General features: G+C 49.9%; 1 protein-coding gene across 5 annotated transcripts in view; it reads right to left on the bottom strand.

The window, feature by feature from the left end:
• The window catches only part of LOC111143870 (intraflagellar transport 122), a 70,502-nt gene that overhangs the window by 3,992 nt on the left and 52,889 nt on the right, over nucleotides 1–13,621 (bottom strand). For all 5 annotated transcript variants that reach the window (XR_002640345.1, XM_022497861.1, XM_022497860.1 and 2 more), the window contains 7 exons: nucleotides 11,443–11,614; nucleotides 10,057–10,159; nucleotides 8,004–8,144; nucleotides 6,831–6,925; nucleotides 3,341–3,441; nucleotides 1,207–1,372; nucleotides 112–223 (listed from right to left, as the gene is read on the bottom strand). Coding sequence is in view for 4 of the 5 variants with exons in the window: in XM_022497861.1 (XP_022353569.1) it covers nucleotides 112–223; nucleotides 1,207–1,372; nucleotides 3,341–3,441; nucleotides 6,831–6,925; nucleotides 8,004–8,144; nucleotides 10,057–10,159; nucleotides 11,443–11,614 (890 nt within the window). In the remaining variant the exon portion in view is untranslated. The remainder of the gene's footprint in view (nucleotides 1–111; nucleotides 224–1,206; nucleotides 1,373–3,340; nucleotides 3,442–6,830; nucleotides 6,926–8,003; nucleotides 8,145–10,056; nucleotides 10,160–11,442; nucleotides 11,615–13,621) is intronic.

Here is a 13,621-nt window from a genome sequence, read left to right as displayed (position 1 = left end):
CTGTGCATCTGGTGGGGTGGGTGTCACACTGTCCCCAGTTTACAAATGAGGACACGTGTGGCCAATCAGCAGCAGAGAGAGCCCAGCCATCCATCTGCACGTCAGACTCACCATAGGAAGAGGCAGAGAAGACGAAGGGCTGGCGGCAGTTGATGCAAACGTTGCCCAGGTTGTTCAGCAGCGGGTTGTTGGTGGAGCAGCGGTAGCACAAGGGCACCAGCTCCTAAAAAAGCACAAGACCCACAACTGCCTGAGAGCCAAACCCAGAGTGAGGAAATGCTCCCTACTCTGATTTGTCTCCTGGGGCCTGGCTGCCAAGCAGCAAGGCTACCTGTGTGGGTGGGAAAGGGGCACCGGGCTTAGGACTCTATGCGTGGTGACTCAGGATAAGGGCCTACAGAGGCATCTGAGGCCCTGTGACCTGGGTCCCACTGCCCTGGACTCCTTCACAGGCAGGGCTCAGCAGCACATTTCTCCAGCAGGAATGACAACACCACAGCCACCACACACAGGATGCTTAACACACACCATGTACCCTGCCGCGCACATTATCTGGGCTGGCTATTTATCCTGTGGGAAAACTATTATGTATGTCCCCTTTGATAAAGGGGGAAACTGAGGCTCAGAGAGATGGGAGACAAGGCTAGGAAATGGTGGAGCTGGGATCAAAACCCAGGTCAGTTTGATGCCAAGTCTCTGCTCTGAGCTTGAAGGAGACAATTGTGAGAGACAACAGGTTAAATTGGAAGAAAGGTGGCTGGGGCACAGCTGGGCTACAGGTACCTAGAAGAGTGATAACCTGGTTCCAGAAGAAAGAGGGGATGAGGTAGAAGCTCCTAGGATGAGGAGAAAGCAGAGCCATCTGGGCATTCAGGAGCAGAGGGAGGTTAAGGGCAGAGCAGCATGGGCTGGGCTGTAGCCGACTCAGAGTCTGATGGGAGGGCTAGGCAGCAAGGGAAGGCAGGGCTCTGGAGCCCACAGGGGACAGGGGCTGTGGCTGGAGCAGAGTTGGCTGAGTAGAGAATAGAGGTGGCAGAGAGGGAAAAGCAGGAGTCAGCAAACCAGGGCTTGGGAAAGGGAGGAGGGCACAGGATCCTGAGACCATTGTAGCCATCTTTCAGATAGAACCCGGCCGGGAAAGAAGGCATCAGGGGATGTCCAGGAAGAGGAGTGGAAGCCTCTTGCCTGAGAGAGCTGTGCCCTCACCTCGCTGTCATGGAAGGGCTTGGAGCGGATGGTCAGGCTGCCCAGCTCAATGGACTTCTGGAACCTGGTGGGGATCTGCAGACCCTGCAGCTTGTCATAGGCATGTCGGGCCAGCTTGTAGGCACCCAGGGCTTTGCTTTGCTTGGCCAGAGTGAAGAGCGTGTTCCTGAGGATGATAGGGTTAAGGACAGCAGAGGCCACACTGGGCCCGAGAGCTGGCACTGCCTATCCTCAGGGTGAGCCCTGTGTTGGCGTGCAGCTGGTGCTAGTGCCAGGAGGGCACAGGTAGGAGCCTGAGGAGTGCTTTGCTCACTTGTGGGATGTAAGTGTACTTCTCAGATATCACAGCATAGGGATTTTTCCAGAGATAAAGACAGTGCAGTTTCCATTAATATTTTAACCTTGCTTAGGTTAGATGAGCAAGCTGATGGCTCATCTTGTACCCTGAGTAGGCCAAAATGGCTCTCCCCACCTCACTCAGCCTGCCAGCCAGGTCCTAGAATGCCCAGCACCAAGTGCCATCCTGCTCTAGGCTTGCCAGGTGGGGCTGGTCCCAGACTCCCTGTGGAGCTCACTCAGATCCAGCTCAGAGGCCACTGGCTGCAGGGCACTTCTCTCTGACTGCACTTCACCAAGAGCCACAGTGATTTCTGAGTGGCAACCTCCCCTATTCTCTGAGACTTTCCCCTGAGCTCCTCAATCTGAGGCCCCAGGCCTTTGTGCTGGATCCCAAGTCACCTTAAATGCTGTCTGCACCCAGGCCAGGCCTGTCCTTCCTTCCGTGTCCCGCCTGTGGACCCCCTTCCCCACTTCTTCCTGGCAAGCCTCAAGTACCATGTCTCCTTCCCACTCTCCTTCTTCCTGATGCTCCTGCTCCCCACAAGCCCAGTGTGGCTCCTTCCACTCCAGAAGTTACATGGCAGTAAGCTTTCTTGTCTATGTCTCCACGGTCACTCCTCAAAGCCAGGGACCATGTCAGGAGCCACTTCCAGGTCCCCAATGAACAGTATAGGGTGCAACTTAGGGCAGGGGTTCAATCAAACAGAACTTGCTGGAAAGACTGGGCACAGGTTCTCAGGCTCCAGCAGGTGTGGCCTTGGCCACACCTCTGCAAAGTTCTCAGTCAACAACGTACTTCTTGGTTCCCCTGGAATGTAAATGATGGGCCTGGAACCTTTAGAGAAGCCACTTCTCACCGATCAGTACCTCTGAGGCCTCTCCTGGGAGGGTCTTTTCCTTACAGAGAGAAGGTAGGGTTGGGGCTGGGAGGGGGCTGAGAGAATATAAGATTTAGAAGAGGATGGGGAAAATTATGACTTTTATGACCTTAAAAGATTTTGGTCATTTCCTGGTAGCTTCTAGAAGCATGGGTCCTCAGCCTCCTTCTTTAATGGCCCTTACAGTTCCAAAGAAGGTGAGGCCAACTCACATGGAGGCCCTCAGGCCACTACCTCTCCAGCCTGACTCCCACCTAGGGTGGGCTTCAGCTCCTCCCGTATGCCATGCTTACTTCACCTCTGTGCCTTTCCATGTGCGGGGTGCTCCCCCGGAATATCTACTCTACCATCTTCCCTGGTGCCTCATGGGATAGATGTCAGCTCTTCCAGGCAGCCCTCCCTGACCATGGCCCCAGCCTTAGCTACATTCCACACGTGGACATAGCACACATCCCACTGAACTAAGCCCTGACACTTGTCACCTCCTCTACTAGATAACAGCTTTGTCACCTACCACCTGCCCGATGTCTAGGGCACAGCAGGTGCACCATCCCCCAGGCTGAACAAACACCCTCTAACCTGCCCCCCAGGAAAATGCCCAAGAATCCAAGAGCTTCCTATATTTCTGTTATACCCTTATTTATGGGTTCCAGAAGGGCTCGGGCAGTGGACTGGTTAGAGACCCACAGCTGGGCTAAGCCCAGAGAGCCCTGGAAACTAATCTTCTCTTGGCAGGGGCCCCCTGGCCTCCCTGGCAAGCTGCTTCTACAGTAAAACAGTAGCAGCAGGACAAACTCTCTCTCTTCCCTGAGGGCTATGGGAGATAGGGAAGGTTCTGCCAGTAAAGTGCTCTGGAAAGAGCTTCACAGGGGCCATTAGACAAGAGAGATGGGACAGAGGGTGGGGTGAAAGGATACACTTTAGAGATGCCCAAAGGGGTGTCTTTGGTCAGGCTGTGTAGCAGGAACCTGGAGATGTTGAAGAGGGTTTCGGGAAGATGGAAACTGAAGGGCTCCTCCTGCAGTGAGAAAAGCAAATAGGGATTGAATTCCTCAACGAAACAGCTGCTGGGACAGGTCAAAAGGCAGACAACCAAAAATTCTGAAATATTTCAGTAAAAGAGCAGCTTCCCTTAATGAGCATCTACTATGTACTGGGCGCTTTACAGCTGTCTCATGTGGTCTTTAACAAAATTCTGTAAAGACGCACTTTCATCCTCACTGTACTGATGAGAAAACAGGCCCAGAGAGATGACTTGCCCAAGTCACCCAGCTAGAAAAGAGCCGAGCTAGGATTCAAACCCAGGTCTGATTCCAAAGCCCAAGAATGCCTCTCCTTGGCTGTGTTGCCTCTGGGGTGGGTTATGATTCCATTTCCCTGAGCACTTCAAGTTGTCTCCAATGAGTTCTGAGAGAGAAGACTTTTTAGGCAATTTAGGACATGACCAGACCCTAAGCATGTCTTTAAATGGAGGCAGTTAACTCTTCGGAACATGAAATCGTGTGCCTCTTCTCCACTCTCCAGCAGTAGTCTGGCTGCCCAATGCCCACCAGATGTGCACATGTGCCGGAGCTCTTCAATTACTCATCCCTGCACCCCCAGCACCCGGCACAGGCCCTCACAAACCAGGCACTAACACACACAAACAGGTCTTCTGTACCTAGAGGCTGCCAGAAGCTCCACACAGTAGACCATGGGGAATTTTCTATCATGAGGGGGTCCATAAAAGGTTAAGAATACCATTTTGAAGGGATCTGGCACATTGTATGCAAACTGAGACGACTGGAGATGACCAGATGAAAGCAGGCCAGCTCTCCCTCCCCTTTGAGCACTTACATGACAATAAACTGACATTTCCTGAAGGGTCTTACTAGGCTGTACTCCTCACCATGCCAGCAGGACTCAGGCCCTAATTGGTCTAAATTTGTGAGGACTTACTTTACACTACTACTTGGTTTGGGAGCCCAAGCATTCTCTCTTTAGCTCTCATTTACATTTCTACAGCCTCTGTTAGTTCCAAGAACCCAAGAAAACCTGAGACTGCATCCTTTTCTGGGTGAGAGCCAGGGTGAAGCCTGCCTCTGGTTATATCGTGGTAGGTATGGAAGCTAAGAACCATCCCAGGAAGAATAGAATTGGCTGGTGGCAGAAGGGTCCTCAGAACTAGCGCCTCTCCTCTGGGAAGGAAGCCATTATCTTATGAAAGGTCTGGTGCTTCCCTTTGCAGTCTGCTCTGCCTCAGAGCTGCTCTGCTGGGCCCCAATGCCAAACGCTGAAGTACCACCCACCTCCATGCCTCTGCACATGTTGTGACCTCTGCCAGGAATGCTGTTTCTTCTCCTCCTCTTCCCTTGCCCCATTCTTACTAATCTCCCTCCTCTTGGCTTAGGTTCACTTCCTCTAGGAAGTCCTCTTGGTCCTCTTAGTTTTTCCCTTAAGACAACTGGGCTACACCTGCTTGTTCATTGACTATGAGCTCTTCAGGGGCAGGGATAACATCTTGCTCACCACTATGTCCCAAGGTCTCAGCAGAGGGCCTGACACACAGAAGGGATTTGTTGAATGAAGGAATGGCCCAATAAAGTCTCAGCTGGGATGAACAGCCAGATACCCCAGCTGGTGTGAAGCTGCTACAAGCTCACAACTGCACAAAGGTCCTGGAGCAGAACTCAGTTGTTACAGAAAAGAAACAAACAGCCCAGCTCCAAAGTGGTTCAGACAAACTGACACTGAGCTGTGGCCCTGACTTTCCAGCTGGAGCTGAGTATGGGGTCTTTCCCAGTGAGCACCTGATAGAAATAAGAGGCCCTAAAAAGACTGTAAGGGACGATGAGTTCCCTTGAAACCACTGACCATGGTATGGGGAAGAGATGAGATGAAGGATTGATAGCTGCAGAGCCTAGCAGAGGAGTCTTTCTTACCAGACTTTCCTCAGAGACAAAGAATGTGCCGAGCACTCAGCACAAATGTGGGGGAAAGAGGTGCCCAGTGTGGAACGCAGGGCTCTTGAGATGGTCAAAGAACTGCGAAATGTTCTGCCCATGGAAAATTGGTTGGAAGCCTCCATGCAGGGCAGGAAAACAGCTGACACTCATCTGTGTCAAGTGCTTTTCCAATATTAACTCATTTAATCCTCACAACCCCACTGAGTAGGTACTATTATCACCCCTACTTTAAGAGAAGGAAGCTGAAGCACAGAGGCAAGTAAACAACTCGCCAAGGTCACACAGTAGAGCTGTGTGGCTAGTGGTCTGCCTTCTCCAAGTTAGAGGGTGTGGGGGATCAGAGGCTAAGAGCACAGGCTCTGGAGCCAGCCCATCTGGTCTGGTCCTGGTCTTATTTAGTATTTGTGGGATCTCTGTGTTTAGTGCCTCAGTTTCCTTATCTGTAAAATGGGGAGTAAATAAATGAGTAAATAAATTGATACAATAAAGCCTTCAGCACATTTCCTGGTAAACAGTAAGTCCTCAATAAAGGTTGTTATTGGTATTATCCTCCTGGCTTATCAGCACAGGATAAGCTCACCCTGTAGGTGCTTAATCAACATTTGTTGATTGATTGAGGATACACAAAATGAGGAGGCTGATAACAAGCTACCACCTGTTCCCCATTGTCAGGAGATAGATTTAAAATGCCTTAATCAAAAAAATCAGGGAGTGACTAAAAAGAACTATTTGGGTCTCTGGAGATCAAGCCCATGCTCCTTCTTTTTGGTAGAGAAGGAAATTGAGAGCCAGCGAGAGAAAGTAAATAGCTCAAGGTCACATAGCAATTCAGTGGCAGGGCCAAGAATAGACCTCAGGCCTTTGGTTAGAGATGGGGCTTCACCCACCTAGAATGGAACATCCACCCTTGATCACTTTATTTTTATATTTTGTAAGATTTTGTTTATTCATTTGAGAGAATGAGAGAGAGAGAGAGAGAGCGAAAGCCCGGGGGACGAGCAGAGGGAGAGGGAGAAGCAGGCTCCCTACTGAGCAGGGAGCCCAATGCGGGCTTGTTTCTTTGACTCTGGGAATCATGACCTAAGCCAAAAGCAGACACTTAACAGAGTGAGCCACCCAGGCGCCCCCACCCCTGATCATTTTAGAGATAACTCTTTGTCTGGCTAACCTAGAATCTGCCTGAATTTTACAAACATAAAGCCGGCACCTAGAAAGTCCCATTCTAGCTCTGGCTCACTAATTCAGAAGCCCACAGCTTACAACAGGTCAAAGGGTAACTAATTGAGGAAAATCAAAGTCCCAAACTTTATCTCCAAGGAGGAGACCTGAATTTCTTGGCAAGTCATCCTGTCCAGTGGGTTTACTTTCCATCCAGAGGTCTGCTGCTCTGTAAGATGTGCCCAGGGCCCTTAGCTCAGTAGGCAGGCACCCCCACCTGGCCCCCATATCCGGACCACCTTACCGTGTACCGCTGAATGGCATGGTAGCCATGGTATAGCTCGGCCAAGTGCTGGAAGTGGCGAAACTTGTCAAGCATCACGTCCTTCTGGGCAGGGTCTGGGGTATGCAGTGTCGGGGGGGAGGGTGGCAAGAGGGGGAAGATGGGTCAAGCCATGTCTACAAGGGAAAGGCAATGGCAACACTGCCAGTGTCAGCTCTCCCCCAGTATCAAGACCTGTGCCAGGGAGACTGACAGAGACGCAGTGATGGGAAAGGTGCTGCTTAGGAGCTGGGACTGCCCCAGAACAGGGAAAGTCTCAGATGGGCAGAGCATGTGGCCATGAAAAGTCTGAGTACATTTCTTGCAGGCTCTCCCAGATGTGACACTACAGCCTATCAGGTCATTCCAGTGGGGAGCACCAGCATGAAAAGGGTGATCACTGGTGTGCAGACATACCAGAGGAGCCTGGCATGGAGGATGAGCACATGTCAGCTCTACTCATCTCACCTCCAGCCTCTTCCCTCTGTGCCAGGCCTTATCCAAAGCACAGACCACTGGCCAGAACAGAAATATGACACCTTACACCTGGATCTAACAGTTTCCAAATCATAACCACAGCTTCTGTGAGGCTCACAGCAGCCTTATGAAGAAAGTAGGATAGGATTACCTCCAATGCCACATATGGGGAGGTAGAGTTTAGGAAGAAATTGTGACTCGTTACAAGTCACCTAGCTGCCTCCAATTCCAGTGTTTTTCCCTCAGTGCATCATGGGAAGTCTCAAGAAAGCAACATCGAAACTATTTTCCTGCCTGGAATGAGTGAGAATCTGGAGTGTGTTACTATAAAGTGATCTCTTTCTCATCTTTCCATTTAATTAAATTTTTTAAAAAAGTGCTCACCTGGGTCTGGTTATAGGCTCCCAGGTAGCAGGGGAGAGAGATGTTTTGAATTAGCAACACAGGGCAGGACATCCCAACCATAACCCCAGGATGGCCCTCATCCTATCATTAAACTTATGGGCAAACTGGAAAAAGATGACACACCAGATTATGCTGCTGCAAGACAGGGTTACGGACAATACACCCAATAAACAAGCCCAGGGCTTTAATTAAAACGTCCCAGGTCCTTCGATGTTTATCTTGGTGCCAGAGCAGGGCTGGGGAAAACAAGCAGCCTGGCTGATGTTTACTTACCTTGAGCTATATCGAGGCACTGCATGGACAGCATCCAGTAATAATAGGCAGCGTCATTAAATCTGCTCTCTACCACGGCATTGTGTGTGAGCTGCTCTAGCACCCGGACCGCTTCCCGCTGCCGCCCGGCCTTGTGGAACGCTGCAGGGGCACAAAAACACACAGTTTAGGGACTGGGATGGAAATGTGTAGGGCTTGCAAGGGGCTGCTGTAGAAGTAGGACACTCACTGGGAGCATCTGCAGCACTTCGTTGCTGGGATGCGCCTCTCAGGCCGAAGGCTATAAATAACAGAGGCTACATCCTGAAAAAAGTGCAGTGAGACACATTCCTTTCTGGCTGGGAAAAGGCAACTGACTTTGGAAAAGCACGGCAGAAAGAAAAACCTCAGGGCCAAATTGCAGGGTAAAATCTGAGGATGGCACCAGTGAGGTCTTACCCTCACCCCATTCCGGGCTGGGACAAAGTTTTGTGACATCCAGCGTGACACTAGTAGCACCTGACAATTGAACAGGTTTGGTGGCTTACAAAGTGTTTTTATTGTTGATTCCTGTTGGATGGTCACAACAGACTTATGAAGGTGGAAGTAAAGTGGCATACCCAAGGTTACTGAACCTAGCCCCATTCAAGTCCTCCATCAGTCTTCAACTGTGTGCTTTTTAATGACAACCTTGAAAAATATGGCTCGGTTCTAGCAACCAAACATTTGTGAACACAGGCAAAAAAAAAAAAAAAACCCCTCTCAATAATTCTTATAACCATTTAACAGAAATTTCCTGAATCTTGACTATGTGGCCAGACCCTCAGGAAGTTGGGGGCTGCCAGGGAGGCATGTCTAGCTGTGACACTTGCTCACATGTGAGCACTCAGATGATCCAAATCCTCTGCTTTAGAGAAGGAAAAGGTCTGGCCTTTGTTCCAAATCTCATCTCCAATCTCTTGTCTGAGTACCAAGTTACTATGGCGATGGAATCTTGGAAGGGCAGACACAGACAGATGGATAGGTTGATGTGTTTTGCCCAAACATGCACATACTTCAGCAACTGGGTGCTCTGGAAATGCTAATGCAGAAGAGAACATGCTGCCTTTCAATGGGGGCTTTTAGCAGAGGAGCTCCAACAGGGAGACATTTGTTCCGCAATGTGTCCGGAGGTGGCAACTGTTACCATATAGAAGTGTAAATGAGATGCTATGGAATACGACACACCCAGCTTCAATTAGAAGACTTCCTAAGGAGGCAGTAAGACCTAGTCACAAGAATCAGGTTCCCAGGCAGACAGAGCCTGGTCCAATCCTGGCTCTGCCATTCTCTCTGGCTTTGTGACTTTGCAGGGCACAGTTAGCCTCGGTGTCTCTGCAGGGCTGCTGGCAAGGTTCTGGGTTATGGAGTTAAGTGCCCAGCTACTGCCTGACACAGAGAAGGCAGTCACATTTTAAAATTGCTATTACCAGTTAAAGCTCTATGCTTCCTTTTGCTCCTATCTCAGATATTGCCATATGTGGGGTACACCCCCCTTAACCGGTAGAAATGCCAAGGAGCAGAGGACACTTGTTTATCTGAGCCAAATTACTGTTTGCGGTAAAGGAAAGTGGCAGGTAACACCATGCCGGACACTCTGTGGGAGTTCTCATATTTTGTCCCCAGCCCAGCCTGGCTCAAATTCCCACTTGCTTGCTGTGGGACTTCAGGCAAATCCCTTTACCTCCTCCAACCTCAGCTTTCTCATCTAGAAAACAGTACCAACATCACAGGCCTACTGTGAGAATTAAGTGGGAATCTACATCTGAGTGTACAGGGCTTTGCTCAGAGAAGAGACAGGACCTGCCTGAGGTCCGGAGGCAAGTGAGTGATGGACCCAGGTGTGTCCAACTCCAAAGCTCATGTTCTTTCCTTTGCTCCCTAGTCTTTCACCAGGAAACACATCACATTCACCAGGATGAAGTCATCCATCTTCAGACCTGTGATGGGAGGGGCTTGGCAGCCTTTCTAAAATGTGGGTCTTGGCAATACCATCTCCTGCTCCTTCTGCAACGTGCCAGTCTGGGTGGCCTACCTTTCTGGGCTTCCTCAAAACGATCATTCTCTGCTAGCCACTGAGCATAGGGCACATAGATGTCATCCTTAAATTCGGGATGCTTCTCACCCAAAGCAAAGGCCTGGAGGAAGGAACAAATGCATTCTTAAAAAAGCAGCCCCCACAGCCCCCATGAAAACATGGCACTTGGCTGAATCCATTAGGGATGTGTCATATTTTGCCAGGCTGACAACTCAGAGGGAGAGAGTGCCTCCCCCTACCACCACCCCCAGAAACGCAAAAACAAATCAGCTCTTTGAAAACAAAAGGCAATTAACAGCAATATGCAAGCGACTGGATTCAATAACAACACAGTCTGTTTCTGGACCACAGAAGCAGCCCAGAATCGGAAACATTTTATTTTGAGGGTTTGCGTAGGCTCCTGTAGCACTGCAAACAGATTTCTTTTAATTGCAGATGACACCTAAGGAAACAGAATTGACATTATCATCATCACTGCTTATCAGCTGTCAAAGATGACTGTGGACTTGGTGCTGTATGGGACCCAGTCACTGCTTTATCTAAGCCCCAAGAACCACCTGTCAGGCCAGGAGAAGTGGAAATGAGTCACGGGGGACAGTATGTGGCAACAGGGAGAAAGTCTGCCTGATGCATGGTAAGGACTGAGTGTTTCTAAGATGCTCTAATTTATGCTGCTTCACAAATCTCCTAATAAATTTATCCTGAGAAGCCATTATTGCCTCTGTCCTTGGCCCCACCTCTTCTCATCAGTAACCTTGTCACCTCACCAAATGGAGCCACTCAGAGGGCAGAGAAGAGTCAGACAGCTTTATTCAGAAAAGGTCTTGCTGTGGCTCAGTGGGTGGATGGGTGGGTGAGGTGGGGTGAGGACCATGGGTGCAGCCCCTGATCCTCTCAGGAATGAGTCCAGGTTAGAGGGAAGAAGGAAGAGAAATAGCTGTCCTTGAAATGGCTCTGGCAGCCTGCACCTGGAGAGTATGGGTGACATTTTCTGTCAAACAGCACCCAGCAGGTTTTGAATGTTACACAAGTGTGTCTCCATATCAGAGATCTATCAGCCTGTAGTGCTGGTCACAAGCAGCTCAGACCAACAGCAGGTACAGGGCTGTCCTGCTAACTCTCACATCCCTGGTGTCTATCACAGGGCCAGCATGAAGCCAGCAGTGCATATTTTCTGAATGAATGAATGAATGAATGAATGAACGAATGAATAAATGGGCCTCTAACACCCTGGCTCAGAGAATTCAAGTGTTAATCTCCTAATTGCCAGGCCAATGTTCATTCTCACGGGGGCAGCTGCTCTCCATCCAAAGCCCAAAAAGCACCCTGTGGTCCAGGGCTCACGTGGGGCCCTCTACCCCATGAGGCATGCTCTGCCCTCACCTCATCCCAGCGCTGGGTCTCCACATGCAGCTGAACCAAGGACTTCAGGTCACCGATCTTCAAGTAGGTTTCAGCAGCATAGCCAGGGTTATCCAGCTTCTTGAAATAGTAAGCACACATCAGGAGGGGTTCCCGCTCGGCCTTGTCCAGTTTCCGGGCAATGTCAATTAACCTGGAGAGGTAAAAGCACGGGGAGGAGATAGACTCCTATAACAGGAACCTGATGGAAGAAAGCAGCGTGGGCTTTTGGGTCTTCTTGAGGGCAGGCTCCATGTTGATTCACATTGATGTCCTCAAAGCTCAATATGGTGCCATGGACCCTGGTGGTTATTAAATGAGTGAATATATAATCCAGAGACATTGCCCAGTGACCAAGAGTAGTTGCCTGCTAAAGGACACTGTCTCCCCCACTTTGTGTGTGCCTTTCACAGAGTCACTATCTATCCAGCAGTATCTGGGGATAGAAACAAACATCTACTGATCACCTACTGGTACCAAGCACAGCACCAGGAGCTTTCACATGTGTGATCTCATTGAATCTTCATTGCCCTAACAGGCACTATTATTCTCATTTTACAGATGAGAGGGCTAAAGGCTAGGTAGAGGTAAAGTAGCTGCTCAAGATTTTGCGGCCAGGAAGTGGCAGAATGCTCTTTCCACACCGTTTCAGGAATTCTCATAGGAAAGCACAGGTAGAGGCGTGAGAATTCTTCAGATGACAGGACTTTAGAGGAAGAGGCATGTGTGGAGCCTGCTCTGACCTCTGGAAGAAAGGCCTCTTGGAAATCTTGGCTGTGCCTCTCTTGCTGGTCAAGGTGCTGACCACATGGGAGGTGGGGTGGTGCCACAGGGACCTCTGGGGCTCACCACTTCTTCCCAGTGGTAACTGGCCCTCCCACTACTCGTAGGGACATGGGATGGGAGTGGATGAAACATGCTTGTTCCCTCTGGTCAGGATGGGTTTTTAGAGTAAAACCAGCTCTCGGGGGAAAGGGGCTCTACCCAGCTTGCTCTTTGTGAAAAAAGAAGGGGAAGCAGCTGTAACAGATCCCTGTCTCAGACACAGGCAAGCTCAGGGAGGCCTGTCAATCTGCACTTAGAATAATAATGGCGTCTAAAAATAACATTTCTCAGCAGAGAAAGAATACATTTTTAGGGAAAGGTGGCACGTCAACCCCTTATAGCACCCCCCCAGCCCCACCCATCAAACCAAATGTCCCTGGAGAGGAGGCACCTTTTATAGCTAGACCTGAGAAAAGGACGAACATGCTTAAATATCTCTTTCCTGAACTAGTTAGGTATCTCCAGGGTAACCTGATACATGTCAGTTGCAAATGAAAGTGACATGAAAAACCAGAGGGGAGAGAGCAGGGCCACAAATCTGCCTGGCTCTCTTCTGTACCACTCCTTTCGTGAAAAGAATAATTGGGGGGGGGGGGGGGGGGGGCAAGATCTGTATCTTCAAGAACCTTCATTCTTGTACAAGAGAAAGATGGGGTGGTAGGTCACATACATATGGCATGTATATGAAGGGCATACATGGCATCTACATGGTGGGGTTCAGGGAAGTGACTTAGTTATTAACCAGCCCTCTCCTTCCCCAGGTCCTGCCTAGGCCACCACTACCTACAGACCACAGTGTGGCTTCCAGAATGACCAACAGCCTGTAGGGCTCAGACTGAGCCACCCTCAGGAGCTGTTCCCTCATCTGTTCTTTGCTGGCTATGGCAGTGTGCACCTGTATGTGTACACACACATACTCACACACACGTGCACATGTGCATGTGTGTGAAGTCTACTTTCCTTGACTGTGGGAGGAGGAGGCCCTCCCCCTGGAGGTCTGATGCTCTAAGAGTCTCAAAACTGAATCCATCGTCTCTCTGGGCAGCCCCACTGCATGCCCGCCTCTCTTCTGGGCAACTCCTGGTTTGTGCTGTCCTTTTGGCTTCATGCCCGACTCCTTCCTTACCACCCTCTACTTCTTAAAATTCAAGGCTCTTCATGCAAAGACCACATCCACGGTACCTCCCATGAGAATTCTTGTCTCCTTCCCTGGTGTGCTTTAGAAGCATTCTTTTTCTTTTTTAGTTCCTACTATTACACATATTAGGGGCGCTGGAATCAGCCAAGTCAGTTTGAAGCTCAGCTCCATGGTTTCCCAGCTGTTTTGCCCTGTGTG

This window comes from Enhydra lutris, unplaced genomic scaffold, assembly GCF_002288905.1.
Source record: "Enhydra lutris kenyoni isolate GAN:26980312 unplaced genomic scaffold, ASM228890v2 scaffoldscaffold10, whole genome shotgun sequence".
NCBI classification, from domain to species: Eukaryota; Metazoa; Chordata; class Mammalia; order Carnivora; family Mustelidae; genus Enhydra; species Enhydra lutris.
Note: the sequence above shows the minus strand (reverse complement) of the source record. Positions and strands in the feature narration are given on the sequence as shown.